The sequence below is a fragment of the Pseudophryne corroboree genome, chromosome 8, assembly GCF_028390025.1.
Source record: "Pseudophryne corroboree isolate aPseCor3 chromosome 8, aPseCor3.hap2, whole genome shotgun sequence".
Lineage (NCBI taxonomy): Eukaryota > Metazoa > Chordata > Amphibia > Anura > Myobatrachidae > Pseudophryne > Pseudophryne corroboree.
This window is the reverse complement of record NC_086451.1, coordinates 122,845,508-122,867,418: the sequence shown is the minus strand read 5'-3', so window position 1 is coordinate 122,867,418 and position 21,911 is coordinate 122,845,508. Positions and strand designations below refer to the sequence as shown.

The 21,911-nt window shown below is 41.9% G+C and overlaps 1 protein-coding gene across 1 annotated transcript in view; it reads left to right on the top strand.

Moving 5' to 3' along the window:
• The window catches only part of PAPPA (pappalysin 1), a 630,246-nt gene that overhangs the window by 357,730 nt on the left and 250,605 nt on the right, over nucleotides 1–21,911 (top strand). Inside the window, exons 8-10 of the mRNA XM_063936909.1 lie at nucleotides 2,880–3,008; nucleotides 11,565–11,656; nucleotides 21,394–21,590. Of these exons, the coding sequence (XP_063792979.1) occupies nucleotides 2,880–3,008; nucleotides 11,565–11,656; nucleotides 21,394–21,590 (418 nt within the window). The remainder of the gene's footprint in view (nucleotides 1–2,879; nucleotides 3,009–11,564; nucleotides 11,657–21,393; nucleotides 21,591–21,911) is intronic.

Here is a 21,911-nt window from a genome sequence, read left to right as displayed (position 1 = left end):
AGACTGCCTGGGGAGAAACTGCAGAATCTCTGTGAGGGAAACTTGCATCCTTATACAAGTGAGCCACACAGTACTTACTGGAAAAACTCTGTGTTTTTTGTTTAGATACAGTCAGGTGCATCTTGTATATAGTTAGTGCCGGACAGGCAAGGCATTTTCTTTTGATGTTTATTTTTATTTTCTGCTTAATAAAACTGGTTGCGGCCAGTTGCACCACAAAACTGGTCTTGTATGAACTCTCAGCTGCTGCACACTGCTGTCTACCCCAGGAGACGGCACCTGTTCCCCTATAGTGTTACAATATATATATATATATATATATATATATATAAATATATATACTGTATATCAGAGGTTCCCAAACGCGGTCCTCAAGGCGCCCCAACAGTCCAGGTTTTCAGTATATCCATGGCTCACACAGATGGTTAAATCAAATTGACTAAGGTGCTAATTAAGTCCAGGACCATCGGGGTGCCTTTAGGACCGCGTTTGGGAACCTCTGCTGTATATATATTATTTATTTACACTAATACATAAATATGTATATATATATATATATATATATATATATATATCCTTCCTCCCCCACACACACCACAGTCTGTCTCCCTCTCTCCTTCTCCTACACACCCCACAGTCTGTCTCTCCCCAATGACTTCATGCTGCATTCCCAGCTCCCCCACCCCATCCCAAAGCCCTGTACCCCCTCACCAACCTACTCTTAACCAGGGAGAGACTCACCTGCACTGCACTCCCCAGTATCCCGACCCATGCAGCCCTCACACCCCACCAGAAGAGGCCAGCACAGGGTACGGGAATCATAGCCAGAGGAGCAGCTGTCATATCCCATAACTGCCTGCAACAGAGCTGGACCCAGAAGCGCAGGCACACACTCACACCGCACAGTCACTGTGTGTGAGAGGCTTCTGTCACTCTAAGGCTGCGGCCACACCGCCCTCAACTTGCTACCCTATTGGACAAGACGTCTCACATCCATGCCAGGCACCAAGTGGCATATTCTTGGGGCCCCTCTGACCCTTGGGGCTTTTACAGGTGTAGCATTTGACATCCCCGTCACTGGCCCTGCATGAAAAACACAATAATACTCATCAATGTAACAGCTTCGGTTGCAAGATTAATTTAATAATAATAATAATAATAACAATAACAACAACTTTATTTAGCACTCTACTCTTATACAACAAGGCACTTAACAGGCAGCATGGACATAATACAAAATTTCAAAGACAGTACAGAAACTTATGGCGGTTTACAAACTCTGATGGCTGTATTTGCAGATGACAAGGTTATAACTGTGTAATTCTAGAGCAGGATAGTTACTTACAGTATTACATTGTTAAAGAACAATTTGCCTGAGAAATTCAAATAAAAGTTAACAGAATGGATGGGCCAAAGTCACTCTTGTCTGCCATCAAATGCTATGTTTCTAAATTCTATGTTTCTGCCTAACGCCTTGTAATAGATAGAGACATTTGCAATAATTAAGCTACTTATGCATGAAATGGTAAGAAAATATGTAGACCATTGGTGAAGAATGCGTTATTGTATTAGATAATTGTAGATACTCATTACTTGATATGAAAACCTGAAGCTTTAGTGATTGCTGCATACCTCCCAACGTCTTGAATCCAAGGGTCGGTACATGGCCTCATCAAAAGGGTGTGTGGCTTCGCTGCAAAGCCGCGCCACAGTATTCCGTCACTGTAAGGGCATGCCAGGTGCTCTGTGCTCCATCTCCCGTGAAAAGACGCTGTGCGCATGCACTAAGCAGAGCAGCTAGTGACAGGAGCCTCCCAACTGCCCCCATCGAGACAATTGGGAGGTATGTTGCTGGGAACAGTCCAGTATACAGTGTAAATAGTTTGTAATGGCTGAATCAAGAAGCACTACATTTGTTACCAGTGCTCAGTGTTCTTATGAACAGATAAGGAGGAATTAAGAATATTGCTATTTACCAGTCTTTGGGGCTTGATATGGATTTAGATTTTTCGCAGAAAAAGCATGTAACTTTGTGTATCCGGAACAAACCAAGGTGGTCATTCCGAGTTGATCGCTCGCTAGCTGTTTTTAGCAGCCGTGCAAACGCTATGCCGCCTCCCACTGGGAGTGTATTTTAGCTTAGCAGAAGTGCGAATGAAAGGATCGCAGAGCGGCTACAAAATAATTTTGTGCAGTTTCAGAGTAGCTTCAGACCTACTCAGTGCTTGCGATCACTTCAAACTGTTCAGTTCCTGTTCTGACGTCACGAACACGCCCTGCGTTCGCCCAGCCATGCCTGAATTTTCCTGGCACGCCTGCATTTTTCCGAACACTCCCTGAAAATGGTCAGTTGACACCCAGAAACGCCCACTTCCTGTCAATCACTCTGTGGCCAGCAGTGCGACTGAAAAGCTTTGCTAGACCTTGTGTGAAACTACATCGGCCGTTGTGAAAGTACGTCGCGCGTGCGCATTGTGCCGCATACGCATGCGCAGAAGTGCCATTTTTTTGCATCACCGCTGCGCAGCGAACATTTTCAGGTAGCGATCAACTCGGAATGACCCCCCATGTTGCAATGCAAGGGGTACAAATAAATGTATATGCATTTTAAAATTAGAATGCTAGTTTGATAAACTGAGATCCATGAGAAAATTAATTTCATAAATGTCATGTTATGTTTTAAAAAAAGGCATGAAGAAAAGCAAATCTGTATCATTTTTAGCCATAAATACTGAAACAAAAGTAGACAATAAGATGTGACGCCACTGTGTTTGTAATTTAAATGATATTTAGTGTTATGGGAATATATTACTGTATAATTAATGCTTTGTTTATACCAAGAAGTATATTATGTTTTATGATTAGTGCTTTCATTGCAGAGAGCTGAACCATGGAATTGTCTACAAGTACCAGATTGTGACAGTTACTGCAAATGGAGAGAGTAAGCCGTCCCCAGAACTGATATACCGTCATGGCAGCGGCTACTGCGGGGATGGAATAATCCAAAAGTAAGAGGCACTAAAAGGATGGGACATTTTTCAGAGGTAGTCATTATACTGTGTGATAGTCCGTGGATTCAAGGAGCATTTCATTTTGGGAGAGGGTAATTTTACACTTAATTAATTAGACATTTTAAGAAAAACAGAAGTTAATACTTTTTTCATGAAACTTCTGATGCTACAGCATATCTGTAATTTCATTTGAAGCCCTTTTACCCTCTGGATTTATCTAAAGGTTACAGATTAGAGCCCAGGGGGTTATGGCCCTCATTCCGAGTTTTCGCTCGCTAGCTGCTTTTAGCAGCATTGCACACGCTAGGCCGCCGCCCTCTGGGAGTGTATCTTAGCTTAGCAGAATAGCGAACGAAAGATTAGCAGAATTGCGAATAGAAAATTCTTAGCAGTTTCTGAGTAGCTCCAGACCTACTCACAGATTGCGATCAGCTCAGGCCGTTTCGTTCCTGGTTTGACATCACAAACACGCCCTGCGTTCGGCCAGCCACTCCCCCATTTCTCCAGACACTCCCGCGTTTTATACTGGCACGCCTGCGTTTTTCCGCACACTCCCAGAAAACGGTCAGTTTCCGCCCAGAAACACCCACTTCCTGTCAATCACACTCCGATCACTTCAACGATGAAAATTCTTTGTTCGGACATGAGTAAATCTACTAAGTTTTGTGCTAAAATACTTAGCACATGCGCGCTGCGTACCATGCGCATGCGCATTTTTGCCATAATCACTCCGTTGCGAAAATCGGCAACGAGTGAACAACTCGGAATGACCCCCTATGTATCAAGTAGTCAAGATTGGACCAGTGGAGCTTTTACCTATCATTTTATAGCGTGTACTTGGTAAAGTGCTATCTCAAAGCTGATTGATTGTTGTGGCAAATTCTCTAATCTTTTCACTGCTTGATAAATCACCTCCTTGGTGTGGTTACTGCAATAGTGCAAGGATGTACTAACTTCCAATATCCACATTCTTTTTCTGGAAATATAAATCAGTTGTATTAAACTGGGGGTACATAAGTTCTGTTTTTAAAATATATTCAGAATACCATGTAAGGAGCAATAACTATACTGTAGATTTTTCCAACACAAAGTGAAATAACTTACACCAAAGTTGAAAAATACATCAGAATTGCCAAATCCCAAATTCCCCTCTAGCTTTCCAAATTCTGTGGTAAATCTTTGTTAAGATATACCCACCTTGTCTCATCGTATTCAGGATAATATGAGAGTGAGCAGTATTGAAATTCCTACTCCGTTCACTAGGAGGCACCATGACCCCTAGGGGGTCATTCCGAGTTGATCGCACGTAGCAACTTTTTGCTGCTCGTGCGATCAACTTGATGCCGCCTATGGGGGAGTGTATTTTAGCATAGCAGGGCTGCGATCACTTGTGCAGCCCTGCTATGCTAAAAAAGTTTCCTGCAAAACAGGACCAGGGTCAGACTTACTTACCCTGTGCGACTGATCCAGCGTCGAAGGTCCCAGGATTGACGTCAGACATCCGCCCTCCAAACGCCTGGATCCGCCTGCGTTTGCCTCACCACGCCTTGGAAATGGTCAGTTGACGCCCAGGAACGCCTCCCGCCTGTCAGTCTTCATGCGATCGCCGCTGCAGGCGTCGCGCAGCTGCAGTCCCGACCCGTTCGCTGCATGCGAATGGGTTGGAATGACCCCCAGTATCACAATCCTGCAAGGTAATATTTACTTAAGGTCATGACTTTTATAAGTTAAACCTAGTAGATGTTCTACAGTATGTTACATTATAGATAGGAGGCTGGGGTGAAAGTAGAAATCCTAAATCACAGTCATACATTGAAGTATGGTCTGTGAACTGGCAGAGGTTATGTGGCTGATGAATACATGTCTGTTTGTGTAATACAGCTTGCATAATTCACATTATACATGCTTGGAAAGTGAGAGCACACAAATACAGGAATGCAGAGTGGTACTCATCCTTATGGCATCTACGCTTATGAACAGAGAGGTAGAACGGGGTTCTCACAGGGTATATATTGTGTTTGTACAAATGCAGCCCATCTAGACCACCATATAAGCATATGTGCCAGTTAGGAGGCATATCTTTTTCACCCAGTATAGGGCAGGTTCAAATATAATTATGGCTTGTGATAAACCAAAGTTCCCAGCATTTAGTCATACAAAACCACCCAGTCTGCCCAAATTTACCCAGTGGTGCAAACTCCAACCTTTCATATAAAGTATGCCTCTTTTTGGTCTGCGTATTGGGGCTATATTTCCAATTTCATGACCTAAGGGGCTGATTCTAAAGGTGTATACACACAGTGCGATGTAATCTCTATATAGTCAAAATCATAAGGAAAGTTAGTGCAAATTGCACCGTGTGTACACAGCTTGTGATACCGATGCACGTTCCCGTGGGGTCGGTATCGCAAGAAAAGATAGATTGTGCAGGCAAGTCAATCTTGACTATATTGTGTACAATCTAGTACATAGTATAGTCAAAATTGGCACTTACTAAAAATCTCACAATAGTCAAAATCTCAAGTAAAGATAGTCTATATCGGTGGTTCAGGGCTCCAGGGAGTTCAGGGAAAATCGCAAAGTCAAAATCGGAGATAGTCAATATTTTACCGTGTGTATGCACCTTTAGTCACACACAAAGTGGCTCTAATTGCTGGCAGCTGTGGAAACCAGATTTACTACCTTATACTAATGTGAGATTACATTCAACTAATGAAGGGGTTTATGCATCTACAAGCGGAATCCTGTGCCCCTCATTGAGTTTACGCTGGCCGACTCACTTGCGCTCACTCTAAGTATAGGAGATACGTCAGAATCAGACTTACCTTCTTCATAATTACGGCTCAGAATCACACAGATCTCTTGATACACATCCACGACATGCCCATAATTAAATCCACATTTCCTTTAAAGGACACTTCTGCACACTTCCCAACATATGGGATTATGGAAGTGGGACATCCACGTGCGCCAGAGGATCGCTTCTGAAAAGGGGGTGTGACCTCATGGCAAAGGGGCATGACTAACGTCACTTTCCTATTTTGTTATTTGGGGGTGGGGGTGCCTAATGCCCCCCGATCAGCCGGGCTGCCCCAGGCTCTACCCCACAGTGTTTAAATCCCATGTGCATGCGCACAGCGTCTATTCACCTGCTACTCAGCTATGCAGAGCAGCAAGTGAGTACTCCACCAACCTGACCCCCTTCTGTTGGACAGTATGACTCATAATATCCCCTTCACATCGCACAAATAACCCGGTATCGACCCGGCATATTGCCGGGTCGACACGGGTCAGTGTGACCCGGTAATTCAACCCGGGTTATAAGAAGGGTTATTCCCGGGTTGAATACCAGGTCAGTGGCTGCGTAAATGGATTGGGACCCGTTTACTAGATAGGGAGAGGCGGTGCGGAGATATGCTCCGCCCGCACTATCGGCTCCGCCCCCCCGCCGCTATGGCAACTGACCCGGCATATTGCCATGTCTGAAATCTAGCGAAAGGGGTAGCAGAGTCTCCAATGCTGGATCCCACCCGGGAAGGACCCGTTTCTAATTCCTCTGTGGGATCCGGCATTGGAGATCTGAAAGGGGTACTAGTGGGATGGCAGGACAGTACCCAAAAAGCCGGACTGTCCCACGCAAAGCGGGTCAGTTGGATAGTGTGCGTCTGTACTGCACCTTCTCCATATCTGGATTAAGAACAAATTTACCCTCCTTACCCAATCATGGTAGCGTTTGGTCTCCTTTATTACAGTATCTGTAAATATAATTGTAACAGTAGTATCCCTACAACATGTTTATCCAAACTACTGTCTCTTTATTATTTAGTAAAAAAGGAATTGAAACTTAGGGGTATATGCAATTGCGGTCGAATTCCCGAAATTGTCGAATTTCGGGACTTTTTCGCCCCCAAAAAAAAATCGTCAATGCAATTCAGTACTTTCCGTCCAAAAAACGGACTTTCAAAATTCGACTTTTTGAAATTCGACTTTTGTCAAATTTGACTTTTCTGCAATGATACAAGTGCTGCAATTCGAACAAAGTATATTCAATTGAAGTTTGGAAATTCGACAACAGTGCTTTTAGACAGTAAATTCGACTTTTTCGATCCGCCACACTTTGGTGGGTGAAACTAATAAAAAAAATTTAAAACATGTTTTTTTTGGTGGTTTTTTTATTGATAATAACATATCTATTTATATTAGAAGGGATTAGGTACTTGGTTTGTCTTTTTTGGAGGCACAAGTATTATTTATATATTTTTTTAAATAATATATATATTTTTATTTTTTTTTAAGATGGAATGGTTAAATTCAGAAAAAAAATGGTGTGGGGTCCCCCCTCCAAAGCATAACCAGCCTCGGGCTCTTCGAGCTGGTCCGGGTTCTAAAAATCCGGGGGAAAAATTGGCGGGGGATCCCCCGTATTTTTAAAACCAGCACCGGGCTCTGCGCCTGGTGCTGGTGCAAAAAATACGGGGGACAAAAAGAGTAGGGGTCCCCCGTATTTTATACACCAGCATCGGGCTCCACTAGCTGGACAGATAATGCCACAGCCGGGGGTCACTTTTATACAGTGCCTTGCGGCCGTGGCATTAAATATCCAACTAGTCACCCCTGGCCGGGGTACCCTGGGGGAGTGGGAACCCCTTCAATCAAGGGGTCCCCCCCCAGCCACCCAAGGGCCAGGGGTGAAGCCCGAGGCTGTCCCCCCATCCAAGGGCTGCGGACGGGGGGCTGATAGCCTTGTCAAAATTAAAGAATATTGGTTTTTCCAGTAGTACTACAAGTCCCAGCAAGCCTCCCCCGCCAGCTGGTACTTGGAGAACCACAAGTACCAGCATGCGGGAGAAAAATGGGCCCGCTGGTACCTGTAGTACTACTGGAAAAAAATACCCAAATAAAAACAGGAGACACACACCGTGACAAGTACAACTTTATTACACACTGCCGACACACACATACTTACCTATGTTGACACGAAGCAGTCAGTCCTCTTCTCCAAGTAGAATCCACGGGTACCTGAAAATAAAAGATAATTATACTCACCTGATCCATGGTCCAGAGATAAATCCACGTACTTGTCAAAAAAAGAAAACGAACACCCGACCAGCGTACTGAAAGGGGTCCCATGTTGACACATGGGACCCCTTTCCCCGAATGCAGAGAGACCCCCCCGTGACTGCTGTCACTGAAAGGTCTCGTAAGCCAATCAGCGAGCGCAACGTCCTTGCACTCTGCTGATTGGCTCTGTGCGCGTCTGAGCTGTCAGCGCATCGCACAGCTGCCTCCATTACTTTCAATGGTGGGAACTTTGCGGGTAGCGGTGGGGTCACCCGCCGGTCAGCGGCTGACCACGGGTAACCCCACCGCTGACGGCAAAGTTCCCACCATTGAAAGTAATGGAGGCAGCTGTGCGATGCGCTGTCTGAGCTTAGACGCGCACAGCCAATCAGGTGAGCGCCACGGAGTAGCGCTTCCTGATTGGCTGAAGGGACCTCAGTGACAGGAGTCACGTGATGTCCCGGCATTCGGGGAAAGGGTGCTCATGTGTCAACATGGGACCCCTTTCAGTCCGGTGGTTCGGGTGTTCGTGTTTTTTTTTTGCCAAGTACGAGGATTATCTCTGGACGTGGATTTATCTCTGGACACTGGCAGGTGAGTATAATTTTTTTCACAGGTACCCTCGGATCGTCGGAGACTGTGGTAGTCGGCGTGTCAACATAGGTAAGTATGTATGTGTGTCGGCAGTGTGTAATAAAGTTGTACTTGTCACGGTGTGTGTCTCCTGTTTTTATTTGGGTAATTTTTTCCCAGTAGTACTACAGGTACCAGCGGGCCCGTTTTTCTCCCGCATGCTGGTACTTGTGGTTCTCCAAGTACCAGCTTGCGGGGGAGGCTTGCTGGGACTTGTAGTACTATTGGAAAAAACAATATTCTGTCATTTTACTCAAGGCTATCAGCCTCCCATCCGCAGCCCATGGATGGGGGGGACAGCCTCGGGCTTCACCCCTGGCCCTTGGGTGGCTGGGGGGGACCCCTTGATTGAAGGGGTCCCCCCTCCCCCAGGGTACCCCGGCCAGGGGTGACTAGTTGGATATTTAATGCCACGGCCGCAGGGCACTGTATAAAAGTGACCCCCGGCTGTGGCATTATCTGTCCAGCTAGTGGAGCCCGATGCTGGTGTATAAAATACGGGGGACCCCTACTCTTTTTTTTCCCCGTGTTTTTTGCACCAGCACCAGGCGCAGAGCCCGGTGCTGGTTTTAAAAATACGGGGGATCCCCTGTCAATTTTCCCCCCGCATTTTTAGAACCAGGACCAGCTCGAAGAGCCCGAGGCTGGTTATGCTTTGGAGGGGGGACCCCACGCCATTTTTTTCCGTGTTTTTCCCATTTTTCCCCATTTTTTTAAATCGCTGCAAAATCCGGCAAATCGGCCGTTTTTCGCCCGCGGGACTGACGAATCCGTTTTTCATTGAATATGGTGAATTCCGGAAGCCACCTGCCGGAATTCACCTGTCGAATTGTGTCGAATTAAAAAACGGCGATAATTTGCCACGATTCGCCGCTAATTGCATATACCCCTTAATCTCAGTTTTGGGAGAGTCCCTTTATTGGGCGAGAGCAACAGATGATTTTGGAAACTTCACTGCTGGTACTATTACAGTGAAATGATGATGCTGTGATGCACCATAGTGTCATGGCTTCACTTTCTCCTAACTTCCTCTCTTTATTTTTAACACAGCCTGGCTCCAGCTCCACCTGCGACATCTCTGCATGTCACTAATGGTATGTACACACTGGCGTTTGCAATGCGTTTTTAACATATGTTAAGACGCAAGTAAAAATGCATGTAAACCACGTTGTGTTTATGTGCGCGTTTGAAATGCGTTTAGATTTTTTAGTGTATTCAACCTAGTTTTTTTTTTTTTTTTTAACAGAACAGGAGTTATTATCTTGTTCAGGCAAAACGCATGAGGAAACGTATATGAAAAGACTTCTTAACCACATCTGATAGTGTTTCCAGTGCGTACACATTGACATAAATATAATTTTCAGCTGCATTGATGCACATCAGATGCACTGCAATGGATCATGACATTGCAAATAATGAACGCAAGTTATATGCAATTAAAAAATTAATTTGGTGCAATCATCTCTATTTTTACAACCGTTTCCCTGTGCTTAACTTACGCTAAAAATGCATGTTAAACGCATAATTTTAACGCCAGTGGGTATGTAGCATAATATGGTTCTGTTATAGAAAATGGGCCCCTAGGCCCTATGGGAACTAGTTGGGTACAATATTCTTTTGGTATCTGGGCTGTTTAACACTGTTCCTTCCAAAATTCTCTATGGAAATAATTGAAAGGTTTTCAAACTCTATTTTTAGGCTTAACAAGTCTTTTGTGACAAATGTATATATTCATCTTGTCTAACAATATCTTGCTGTGTTCTCATAATGTAGCTGACACGAGATCCTGGTGTTTGGGATGCCAATGGTCACGTGACCGACACCAGCATCCCGACCATAAGTATGCCGACAGGGGAAGGGATAATTATTTTACACCTCCCCTGCCCCCTACCCTAACCTGCCTGGGGTGGTGGCTAGGGCTAAGATAGTGGGGGTAGTGGCTAGGGCTAAGACCCATGGGGTGGTGGCTAGGGCTAAGACTCTGGGGGGGTGGTAGCTGTGGCTAACCCCCCTCCCCCTCTAGTGCCTAACCCTAACCCCATGGGTCCTAACTCTAAAAGGGGGCCCTATACGTACTGTATGGATGTCGGCATTTGGTGTTCCGGTGCGGGGATTCTGAGTGGTGCCAGGATTCCATCGTTGGTCACATGACTGCTGCATTCCCTATAGTTTGGATATTTTAAATCTCTAGTTTCTATCTATCTATCTATCTATATATCTATCTATCTATCTACAGATGAGTTCTCATACATCTTTGCTGCAGTTGCACCAAACAGTGCCTCTTGGCATGCCAGGTTCCTCAAGACTCTGCTAGCTTCGGGCATCTCTTTTGCCAAAGATGCATCTTAGTTGTGGCTAGGACCCACCACTAGACTGTGCTGATTGATTTGATATGTGACACTGTGTGTGACACTGTATATGTGTGCAACTGAGTCTCTGAATCTGCATATGAAGTTCTATGATGCAGTGGCCGTGGCTTTTTTCCATGCCAAGTTCTGTTGTGCTTCAAATACAGACTCAGTTGCAGACAGATATACAAATGTCACATATCAAATTAATCAGCACAGTCTCCTGGTGCATCTTAGTCACATTGTATTGTGAATAAGATGTATTTTCATAAAAATAAAATGCCCATTACTATGGTCATTACATGGGACCTGCAGGCTCACTCACCCCAGGCATCTCCCACTACATAGCGTATTAAGGCTAGATGTATGAGGACACATCTGTATCTCTTGTTTTGGTACCCTACATAACCATGTTAATGAAGGTCATGCTGTTGTAACCCTGAAGTTTGTTTAAATATTATTACACTCTTACTTTCAAATAGTGGCTTAAAATTGCCCCTTCCTCTTTTAGGGAACTCAGTGAGGAATGTGATGACATGAACAAGATAAATGGCGATGGCTGCTCTCTCTTTTGTCAACAAGAGGCATCTTTCCATTGCCTTGGTAAGTTGCTAGCAGTGAGGAGTGATAAGGTTCACATATGAACTACAGACCCGTAATCAACCAAAAGCCCTGTCAAAGGTGTCACTAGACTTCATGGTAAAGGCAATTTGTACCTACTGTTGAGGATTGATGGATGCTCCAGAAATGTCATTAGAATTTGTCCTTAAAAAATGGTTAATTTGGCCTCATTTATGTCTTAAATTATTCATATGAGTGAGGGAAAATCAACACTGTCTAAGTTACTGGCTTTATTAAACATGTGTCCCTCTTTTATGTGTTTAAAAAAGAGGGACAAAGTGGTCAAAGTGCGCCTTCAAATGGCCATTTCTGAGGAATATAAGTGAAAGGTTCTAAGCAAGGGTGGAGCTACACAGAGAGTACAAGTAAGGCAATACCAGGTTCCCCTCACTCTTTTGCACCTTCCCCAGTGCCTTTGCACTGCTCAAAAACAAGCAAGATCCCAAAGTATCAGAACCATTCAATGTTGGAAGTACTGTAAGTACTCAAGTCTTTCCAGCATGTACACTTCCTTGTTTGTTGAAAACATGATATTGGCTGATCATCAAACCAAATCACTTTCCTTCACTTGTCCGAAGCTCATTGTCTGTTCTTTTCCAGCTAGAATATGATATTGCCTATAATATTTGGTTTTAGGGGCCCACTTATCAACGAGTTTTAGCTATTTAAAGCTAGTTACGTATGATAAATAGTACTCCAGCCAATCAGCTCCCAAATGTCATTTTTTAAACACATGACGGTTAACAGGTGATTGGCTGGAGCACCATTTATCATATGCAGAGTTTTAAATAGCTAAAGTTAAATAAATGGGCCCCTTAATTTGGAATCATCACAGTTTGTGATATGTATGATTTCTCCTATTGTTTTATTTTTGTTTGCATTGCTACGATATTTTTTTAACTTTAACAATTGTTAGTTTTTCCAACCCAGGGCATTGCATTTTGTAATGTAAAACATATGCATTGTGTTCTCTCCATATCTGATTTGGAAATGTGTCATTGAGCCACAGTGGTTTTAGTCTGTACCTTTTGCTGGATGGGTGCTTTATTTCAATTTGATGAACTAGTGATTTTTAGGCCAAATTGTCTGTTTCCTTTACTTGCAGTTGGAGACAATGATGAAGTGGACAGTTTATAACAAGTGGCTAGTTTTCTCACATTCTGCTGCATCAAGTATAATGTTTGTCAGTGGGACAGGGAGGTTAAACAGGATACATGTCTCATCGAGTCTCTATTTTCCAGATATTTTTTTTGTACATTTTCCATTCAGCTACTACTACAATGACAGCATCATCATCGCTGTTGTCTCTTCACACATGGGTTGTAATTGAATTATCCATCATCAACTTTAGTTACCACCAGCAGCAGTGTTTTTTGTTTATTATATAATACATTATTGTATATTAATCAATGAAATGTTTACACTACATTTGATACCAGGGTACAGAATGGAACATACATTCCATTGTGCAGTGTACATTACATTCTGTATGGTCTAATGAGTAGCATTACTGCCTCACCGCACTTACAGTAAGTCTTAGATTCGACTCCACCACACCCTAATTGTGTGAAGTTTGTGTATTCTTCCCACAATCCAAAAATATACTGGTAGGTTAATTGGCTCACAACAAAATTAATTCTAGTGTGGCTTTGTGTGTATATGCAGTAGGGAACAGAATGTAAGCTCCACTTGGGCAGGGAATGGCCAGATAAAGCACTGTAGAATGTGTGCGCTATAAAAAATAACAGATAATAATACTAAACTGAAATGAGTAGAAAGCTTCCTCTAATAAGAATAGAATCCTGTATTGCTGAGTTGAGAATAAGCTGTTCAGTGGTCCACTTTACTGTACAACTTTGTAACATCAATAGTTTTTTATATTTCATGTTTTCAGGTTCCTTTCAGAAAGACCTTTGCCTTATGGTGATGTTATTTCCATTTCTTTGTTCAGCCACAAAAGTATAGAAACAAATTGGTGGTGCCAGATAGTTGAGAAAAATTCCAGATTTCAGAGGACTGTAGCTGAGGCTGAAGTTGCTAAAAGAATGAACAAGAGTCCTGGGTAATAAAATGTGTTCTGTCACTATTTTGAAGGTGAAAGTGGCAGTACTGAAAGACACGAGGAGTGAGGCATAGAGTGGAATCAAGGTTAACACCAAAGTAGAACGCTTTGGTGACTGAGAACATTGTGTTGTTGACATGAGGGATTGTTGATAGTGGTGCCAAATTTAGGAGGAGATATATTGATAAGTTTCTATTTTGTACATACTAAGCTTTAGGTAGGCCTAAAGAATCCATATAAATTTAGCAGAGAATTAAAGAGCTGGTCACATAATATTGTAGGGAAGAGAGATGTAGGTGGTACTGGATGTCAAATGAGGGAATTATTTCAACAGGAGAAGAAGTGTAGAGTGTAGAGTGGGAAAAGCAGAGGGCAAAGAAGAAGCAGAGGCCTTATTTAACTCCCAACTGATATTAGCAGTGGTACAGAGTTATGACAGAGGTCAGCAATGAAAGAGTGGTTGGATAGATAGGAATTCATCTAGGAATTAAATAGAACCATGAAGAACAGTTGAATGAAGGGTATGCAGGAGAGGAGGTACAGTAGATCAACAGTGTCAAAAACTGCAGAATAGAGTAAGGGCAAAGGATCCTTATCCTTTGCTGTAGATAAAGAATAGTAAGTGGGAATGGAAGTGAAGGGAGTGGGAGTATAGAGAAAAAGATAATGGTTGTTCGCAAGTCACCAAACTCATTTGGAGGCAAAGGAGAGGGGTTACTGACCGATCACAATGCTGCCTGATGGAATGCCGACACACAGGGTCTAATCCCACTCGTGTTTATCCACGACACTCAAAGAGTGGGAATAGAACCTGTAATTAGCGCAGCAAGCCACTGAGCCCACTGTATGGCTCTATTGCACCCCCCCAACGGCATTCTGCTGCTGGCATCCTGCGGTCTTAGATTTTATTAGCTGTAAAACATACTATATTGTGAAAAATGTGCAAGAAGTTATCCCTTTGCAAAACTGCATTGGCGTTATTAACTGCATTCTGGAGGGAGCTATTATGCATACATATTATTATCCTGATGCCTTCATAGCACTTTGCTCATGAGACGTTCCATTCAAACACCAAGTGAGCACATATTGATGCACTGCTGCCTAATCACTTGCCTGAACAAGCCCAAAATATCAGTAGGAAAAGCAGAAGAAGGAAAAATCAAAACTAAAAATTAAATAAGTTTCAGGAATAAATAGAAAACATACAACCCCAGTAAATTGACATGATCAATAAAAAGCTCAGTTTTATTCAATTATCCAAAGGTCATCACCTTTGAATTGAATGATGTAATGGTTAAGATTTAGATCACCCCCCACTACCACCCCCTCTTAGCCCTCTTTGCCTGTCTCTGTTGTTGACAGGTTCATTTTGTCTTTATTCCTTGGCTACGTTCTGTGGATAGTTTGCAGACATTAGTGACTGTCTGTAAATTAATTAGGATATTTCGTGTTTTCCCTCAATCTTGCTTTAATCAGATAAATGCTACAATAGCCTATCCAAGAAGAAGCATAGTGACTCAGTCAGACTGCCCTGGCCTTTCAAGATTGCAATGCTTCGGGAGAGGGGTAAAAAAAAGATTGATCATCTCTGTTACAATTCCAAGAAAACTAGGTAAAGCTAGGTTTGTAAACTTGGTAAACCATTATACAATCAATTTAAAAATTGATTGTACATGTAAACTGGATGGATGAATAGGATTCATAGATTAGGCATAATTGAAAAACAAAAAAAATTGCAGTGCAATTGTTTCTCATATGCATAAACAGTCTGGCATTTGTTGACTTTATACTGTATATTTATACTTTTTAGCTCTTAACCTGAAAAATGGCAGTTAGAATCTAATTGGCTTGTACTTTTTCTTTTTCCACTTTATCTCTCTCCAAACTTTGATACACCTACCACCTACTATCATGTATAATTTTTTTCTAATATCAATTCCCCATCATTATCTGTTTGCATTGGGAATTCTGGATCCCATGGCATTGTCACTGATTTATCAGAGGGAACAGTTTGTGGACTGTGAATTGGCAGCTTATTTTTGAAAAATGATCCTTGAGGAATATAGATGTTCAGTGTTTTCATAAATATGCAAATATGTCGGCCTTTCGTGCACATAACATATTATGAACAGTAATATAAATTAGGGTTTGTCTACAGAGACTTGTTCTGTAGCAATTCATTGGTATATTATAGTGATGTGCGCCAGGGCCAGATTAAGGGAGGGGGTGACAGGGGTAGTCATCCTGGGGCCCACACACACTGCTATGTCAAGCAGGGTAGTCCCCCTCTGGTGGCTGCCGAATAGCTCCTCTGTCTGCAGCAGTCTCTACCAGCAGCAGCTCATGTACAGCAGTCGGCACGGCGCCACCACAGCGGAAGGGATAAGCAATCCCTGTCAGTGCCTGTGCGAGGCCCACTGGGAACATGAGCTGGCAGCATGGATCAGCCAGATGGGAGAAGCGGCTATAGAGGGGGCCCACCAACTCCCACCAAGAGCACCAAGGACAAGAAGAAGCCATAGAATCAAGGGGTAAAGAAGTCCAAGGAATTTGTAAGTGCAGCAGTCCTGGTGACAGCGTTAGTGCCTCCCCACTCTGCCAGTGCCTCCACCCTCTGCCAGTGCTTACACCCCCTGCCAGTGTCTCTCTCTTCCTCTGTCGGGGGAGGTACATCATACTGTATACTATAGGGAAGGGAGGCAAATTATATTCTATACTATGGGGAGGGGGGCACAAAGGCACAATATATATATATAATTATTTTTCTGGGGGGGGGCAGCCAATACTGTTGTTCCTAGGAGTGTCCAGACCCCTAAATCCACCTCTGAAGGTAGTGCTGTTTAATCCTGCGAGACACTGACGCTGAGCGGCTGGGTGTGCTCCAGCTGTTGCACAGTGTCCCCGCTGCAGCGTCCAGGTAGTGTGTGTGTGTGTGTGTGTGTGTGTGTGTGTGTGTGTGTGTGTGTGTGTTGTTAATGGTACAGGGTTTACTTTCACTTTAACTGTGGGGCCCACCACAACTTCTTTGCTTCTGGGCCCCCACCAGCCTTAATTCAGCCCTGATGTGCGCAAACTCACATATTTTGGTTTTGGTTCTAAATTATCGTCGTGTTTTGGTTTTTGGTTTTGAAAAACCACCCTAAAGTGTTTTGGGTTTAGTTTTGGTTTTATGCTTTAGTTTTGGATCTTGGTTTCTTTAAATATCAATAAAATTTATATAACTTTGTTAAACAGCTAATATAAAAAACAATCATGTACAGTAACATCACTATCATTAATTTCCAACTGTTTCCAGTCAATTTTTTCCCACCTCACCGTACACTTTCTTGAGTGAAATGGCACCTGAAATCATGAGGGAGGGACTTACATGCATTTAAAAACACACGTAGTTAGTTGTGAAACTTGAGGGAAGACTGGTCCACTGTGAACCCCAAAAGGGATCCAAGTCAGAACTCGGATTTACTTGGATCTCCAAAGTTCTGGTGTGTTTGGTTCTCAACAAAACCGAACCACTCATCTGTAGTACAGTACATTGTATACATGTAAAGCATTATGAAACCCACAGATAGGGGATTAAAAAAACATGTCAAAATCAATGGATGACACTAAATCCCAGAGGTGAAAATGATGTCTGACTGTGTCAATCTTATGTACTACTCGAGACTGAACAATTAGGGGTTAATTTACTAAAGGTCGTTCTCCAACATTTTTTATTGATTTATGTTGCTTCTAACTGCGCTTACTGTACCTCAGTTCTTTATATCCTAGAATTTGTGAACTAGTGTTCCGAGATGTCACACTTGTTACTAGCTTTTCTACTATATGTATGCCTTTACTAATTTAGATTGTACGTTGTAACAGGTGTACAGTATCTTTCTAGATTTGTTATTGGTTTTTTTTCTAATATTATAATTTTTTTCTGATATTTTCTAATATTATTACACATACATTGTGTGTTATGTTTTGCATTGTTTTTTTTTCCTGTTAAATCCTTCAGTAGGTACTTTGGAAGTTGTCCCAGATCCTAACAATGGGGGATATTTATCAAAGCTTGGAGAGAGATAAAGTGGATAGAGATATTACCAGCATCTGTCATTTTTCAACGCAGTCTGGCAGAAGCTGATTGGTTAGTACTTTATCTCTCTCCAGGCTTTGATAAATCTCTCCCAGTAATTTTTTTCTTCATTTTATTAGGTAGTGTGCAAGTACTCACAATTGGATAACCTACTTTTAAACACCAACATGTCCTTTCCTACCTGATTTGTTCTGATAATAAATGTTGTTACTTTATTTGTGCTACCGATATCAGTAAACATTATACATAACATTTTCTCAATAACACTGGTCATTTAAGAGCACAAGGAGTTTTAATTTCAAATGACGTTGACAATAACAGAAAATAACACAGCATAGTGGAGATGCACTAAGCCTGGGAAAGTGATAAAGTAGAGAGAGATAAAGTATAAGCCAGATAAAGTACCAGCCAATCAGCTCCTGTCATGTTACAGCCTGTGATTGGAAAATGACAGTTAGGAGCTGATTGGCTGATACTTTAGCTCTCTCCACTTTGTCACTCTCCAAGACTGAGTACATCTCCCCCATGTGAGAGCCCTAGTAGTGGAGGAACTCTGTATGCAGGGCATGCAGCAATGACATTCCCTACACGTGCAGAAAAGCAGCATGAGGACCTCAAGAAGGTGAACCAGGGTCTTCAGGCCATGTGCAAAATAAAGTTATTGTATCCACTGATGCTGTCTCATTTATGAGCCAAACCTGAAAAAAAAATTAATTAACTTCGTAATTTAGAAATTTATAATCCAGGGTTCTGCAAAAATGCACTAACCATTTATAAAGTCTAAAAAGTAATATATTTACGTAGAAAGTGTGATTTCTGACATGTATGATATGACATGGTCAGTCATAGTGGTTATATAGTATTACTATTTAGCACTACTCCAGGAAAGCTCTTACCAAAGGGGTAGTTACAATACATGTAGTATAAACACACAAAACGTAAGTATGAGACTGCAAGAGAAAGTAATATATTTACGTAGAAAGTGTGATTTCTGACATGTATGATATGACATGGTCAGTCATATTGGTTATATAGTATTACTATTTAGCACTACTCCAGGAAAGCTGTTAACAAAGGGGTAGTTACAATACATGTAGTATAAACACACAAAACCTAAGTATGAGACTGCAAGAGAAAGTAATATATTTACGTAGAAAGTGTGATTTCTGACATGTATGATATGACATGGTCAGTCATATTGGTTATATAGTATTACTATTTAGCACTACTCCAGGAAAGCTCTTACCAAAGGGGTAGTTACAATACATGTAGTATAAACACACAAAACGTAAGTATGAGACTGCAAGAGAAAGTAATATTGAGCAACAGATTGAGACAACAAATTGCTAATGTACTAAGGAGCCTGGAGCTGGTTGTTTGTGCACAGGAGAGGGAAAAGGATGCCGGTGGGCTGTGCAGGAATGTATGGTATGCGCCAGTAGAGATGAAACTGATTAAGATGACCCTTTAGGAAGAAAGTTCCTCTGGGGTACATTGTGGATTCTGTAAAAGTAATTCTCTAAAGCACATATTTTTAATAGTGGAGATAAAGAAGAGTCAACCTAGTTAAAATATATAAGAAAATACAAGGCTGACTCCTTCTGCCAAAAGCCTGGCATCACTACACTATCACAAATTTCCATTTGAATATTTCCCAGAGTTAACTTCAGGGGTTAAGAATGCTCTAAGAATTCCAATACCTAAAACAATGCTTGCACAGATTTTTTCATTTTTTACTCGGATGGATAGCCATGTGGCATGAAACCTGTTGTGGTTGGAACTCCTCCTATATAAACAGACATGCTTTAATAAGCAAGGTGTTTTTTTGTCTGGCTTTGTACAAATATATATAATTCTGAAACACATAGTTGTGTGTAATAAAAAGTTTCTAGTCAATTCCATATTTAAAGAATAATAGGAACTGGTGTCTCATCACAACACTGGGGCCACTCAGTTGTGAATGATTTCTGGCACATGTATGTCGATCTTGTGTTCCGCATGGAATTATGCCCATGTCATCTCGGTTTATATCCTGACTATCTGGTTCCTGTAGTTGAATGATTCTGTTGAACCTTGTTGAATAACTGGTATGGTCTTTAACCTTTTATTGCAAGTAGAAGCCAGATCACAGTCTGTACATGTTTTTGGTTAGCCAAAGTCAAAAATATTATTTTTATAACTAATTTCAATGTTATTTTGCCCCTTTAGAACAATTTTTTTGATAACAATTTTATTATTATTATTATTATTATTACTACTACTAATACTACTACTACAACTACTACTACTACTTTAAGTTATAAATTGTTTCAGTTACAGGCTAAAGGCCCGTACACACTGGCCGATATATCGGCCGTTCTCTTGAACGGCCAATATATCGCGGGTCCGTCGGCCAGTGTGTACGGCCGATACGTCTGTAAACTCCGTCGTTCACAGATGTATCGCGTCGGCCCCGCAGCACAGCCGACGGCCAATATATCTACTGATATATTGGCGCGTCGCTGTGTGTGTACAGCGGTCGGCCGACCGCCCGTACACATGCTGCGGCGGCCGGCGGTGATTGACAGCTGAACTGGGTGGGCATGTGTACACGCCCGCCCAGTTCATGACGTCAGTCCCTGACGGATCGGGCAGTGTGTATGCTCAACACACTGCCCGATCCGTCCATAGATATATCTGCCGATCAATTGATCGGCAGATATATCTTCCAGTGTGTACCCACCTTTAGAGTATGTGTTCATTTCTAAATATGCTATTTATCTTCTAGATGACCAAAGCATAATACTACCTATGTTGTGTTTACTTTATAGGCTGTTCTTAAGCTATTTTAAATCCACCAACTTATTCCTAAATAGGGAACTTAATACACTGGGAGAAGAGCCAAGGGCTTGGACAGTTTCAGTGTCTTTCTGTAGTAATCCTCCCTAACACTTTGCGAACCTTGGCAGGAATATTTAATGGGGTCTTAGGCAAAATTAGGAACAACGTAGCCTCTGTAGGGATCAAACTGTAGTTTACAATGGAGCATTTTGTTATTTTGAAGAAACCTATGAATAAATCTTTTTTTTTCGGATCAGTACTGTGTATTCTCTTGAATTTGCCTTACAATCTTATCAAAATCTTATTAGATTTAGTATCCCTTAAAAGGAGGACAATTTGGTTTGTTAGTGATACCCGATTTTGTTGTCCTATCCACAATTAGATAAAATAGTGCCCTCTTGCATAGATACAATAACATTATGTATTTTATTTACATTTAAAGGTCCACTAAACCTAATAAGAAATTTTCCCTTTATAATAAAAGCAAAAAACATTCACATTTTGATATGAAAATGTTCTGTTAAATTGACAAATATAAAGTTGTTTATATTTGCCATTTACTGAAAATGTTGACTGAGTGGATCTGACTGAAGTAACCAATTGTGGGACTACTTGGAGGAAGTCTACTATGCTAGAGGAAAAAATTCCCACCATGATCATAACTTTAACTGAAACACAGTATCTTAAATTAGCAATATTTGAATAAATGTAAGTTGTGGTCATGTGAAATCTGCAGGTTTCACAATATTTTTGTCATTACAGATGAACCAAGCCGGTGCTATTATCATGATGGTGATGGGGTCTGCGAGGAGTTTGAGAGGATGACGAGTATTAAAGACTGTGGGGTATACACTCCAAATGGATTTCTGGACCAGTGGGCATCAAATGTTTCAGTCTCACACCATAATGATCAAGAATGCCCATGTTCGGTAGTCATTGGCCAGCCTACAGCTACTCAGGTATGCAACCTCATAAAAAGCACACTGCACTGATATGTCAACATTTTCTGTGTTTTAATTATTGTAGCCTTTCCACTGATGCAGTTTTAAAAAAAAATATATACCTACAGAACTTGCAGCCCCCTACAAACCTATATGTGAAAAATCAGAAAAAAAGACCATTAATTAACTGAATTGCAGTTGTTCAAATAGATGACCAGTGCTAATCAGAAGGGCTGCCATCATACAATGTGGGATCCCTAGTACAAACCAAGGAGTAACAGGATTTCTACCTCAACCCCCCCTCCCTCCCCCAACATGACCCAGTGTAGCGCAGAGCAG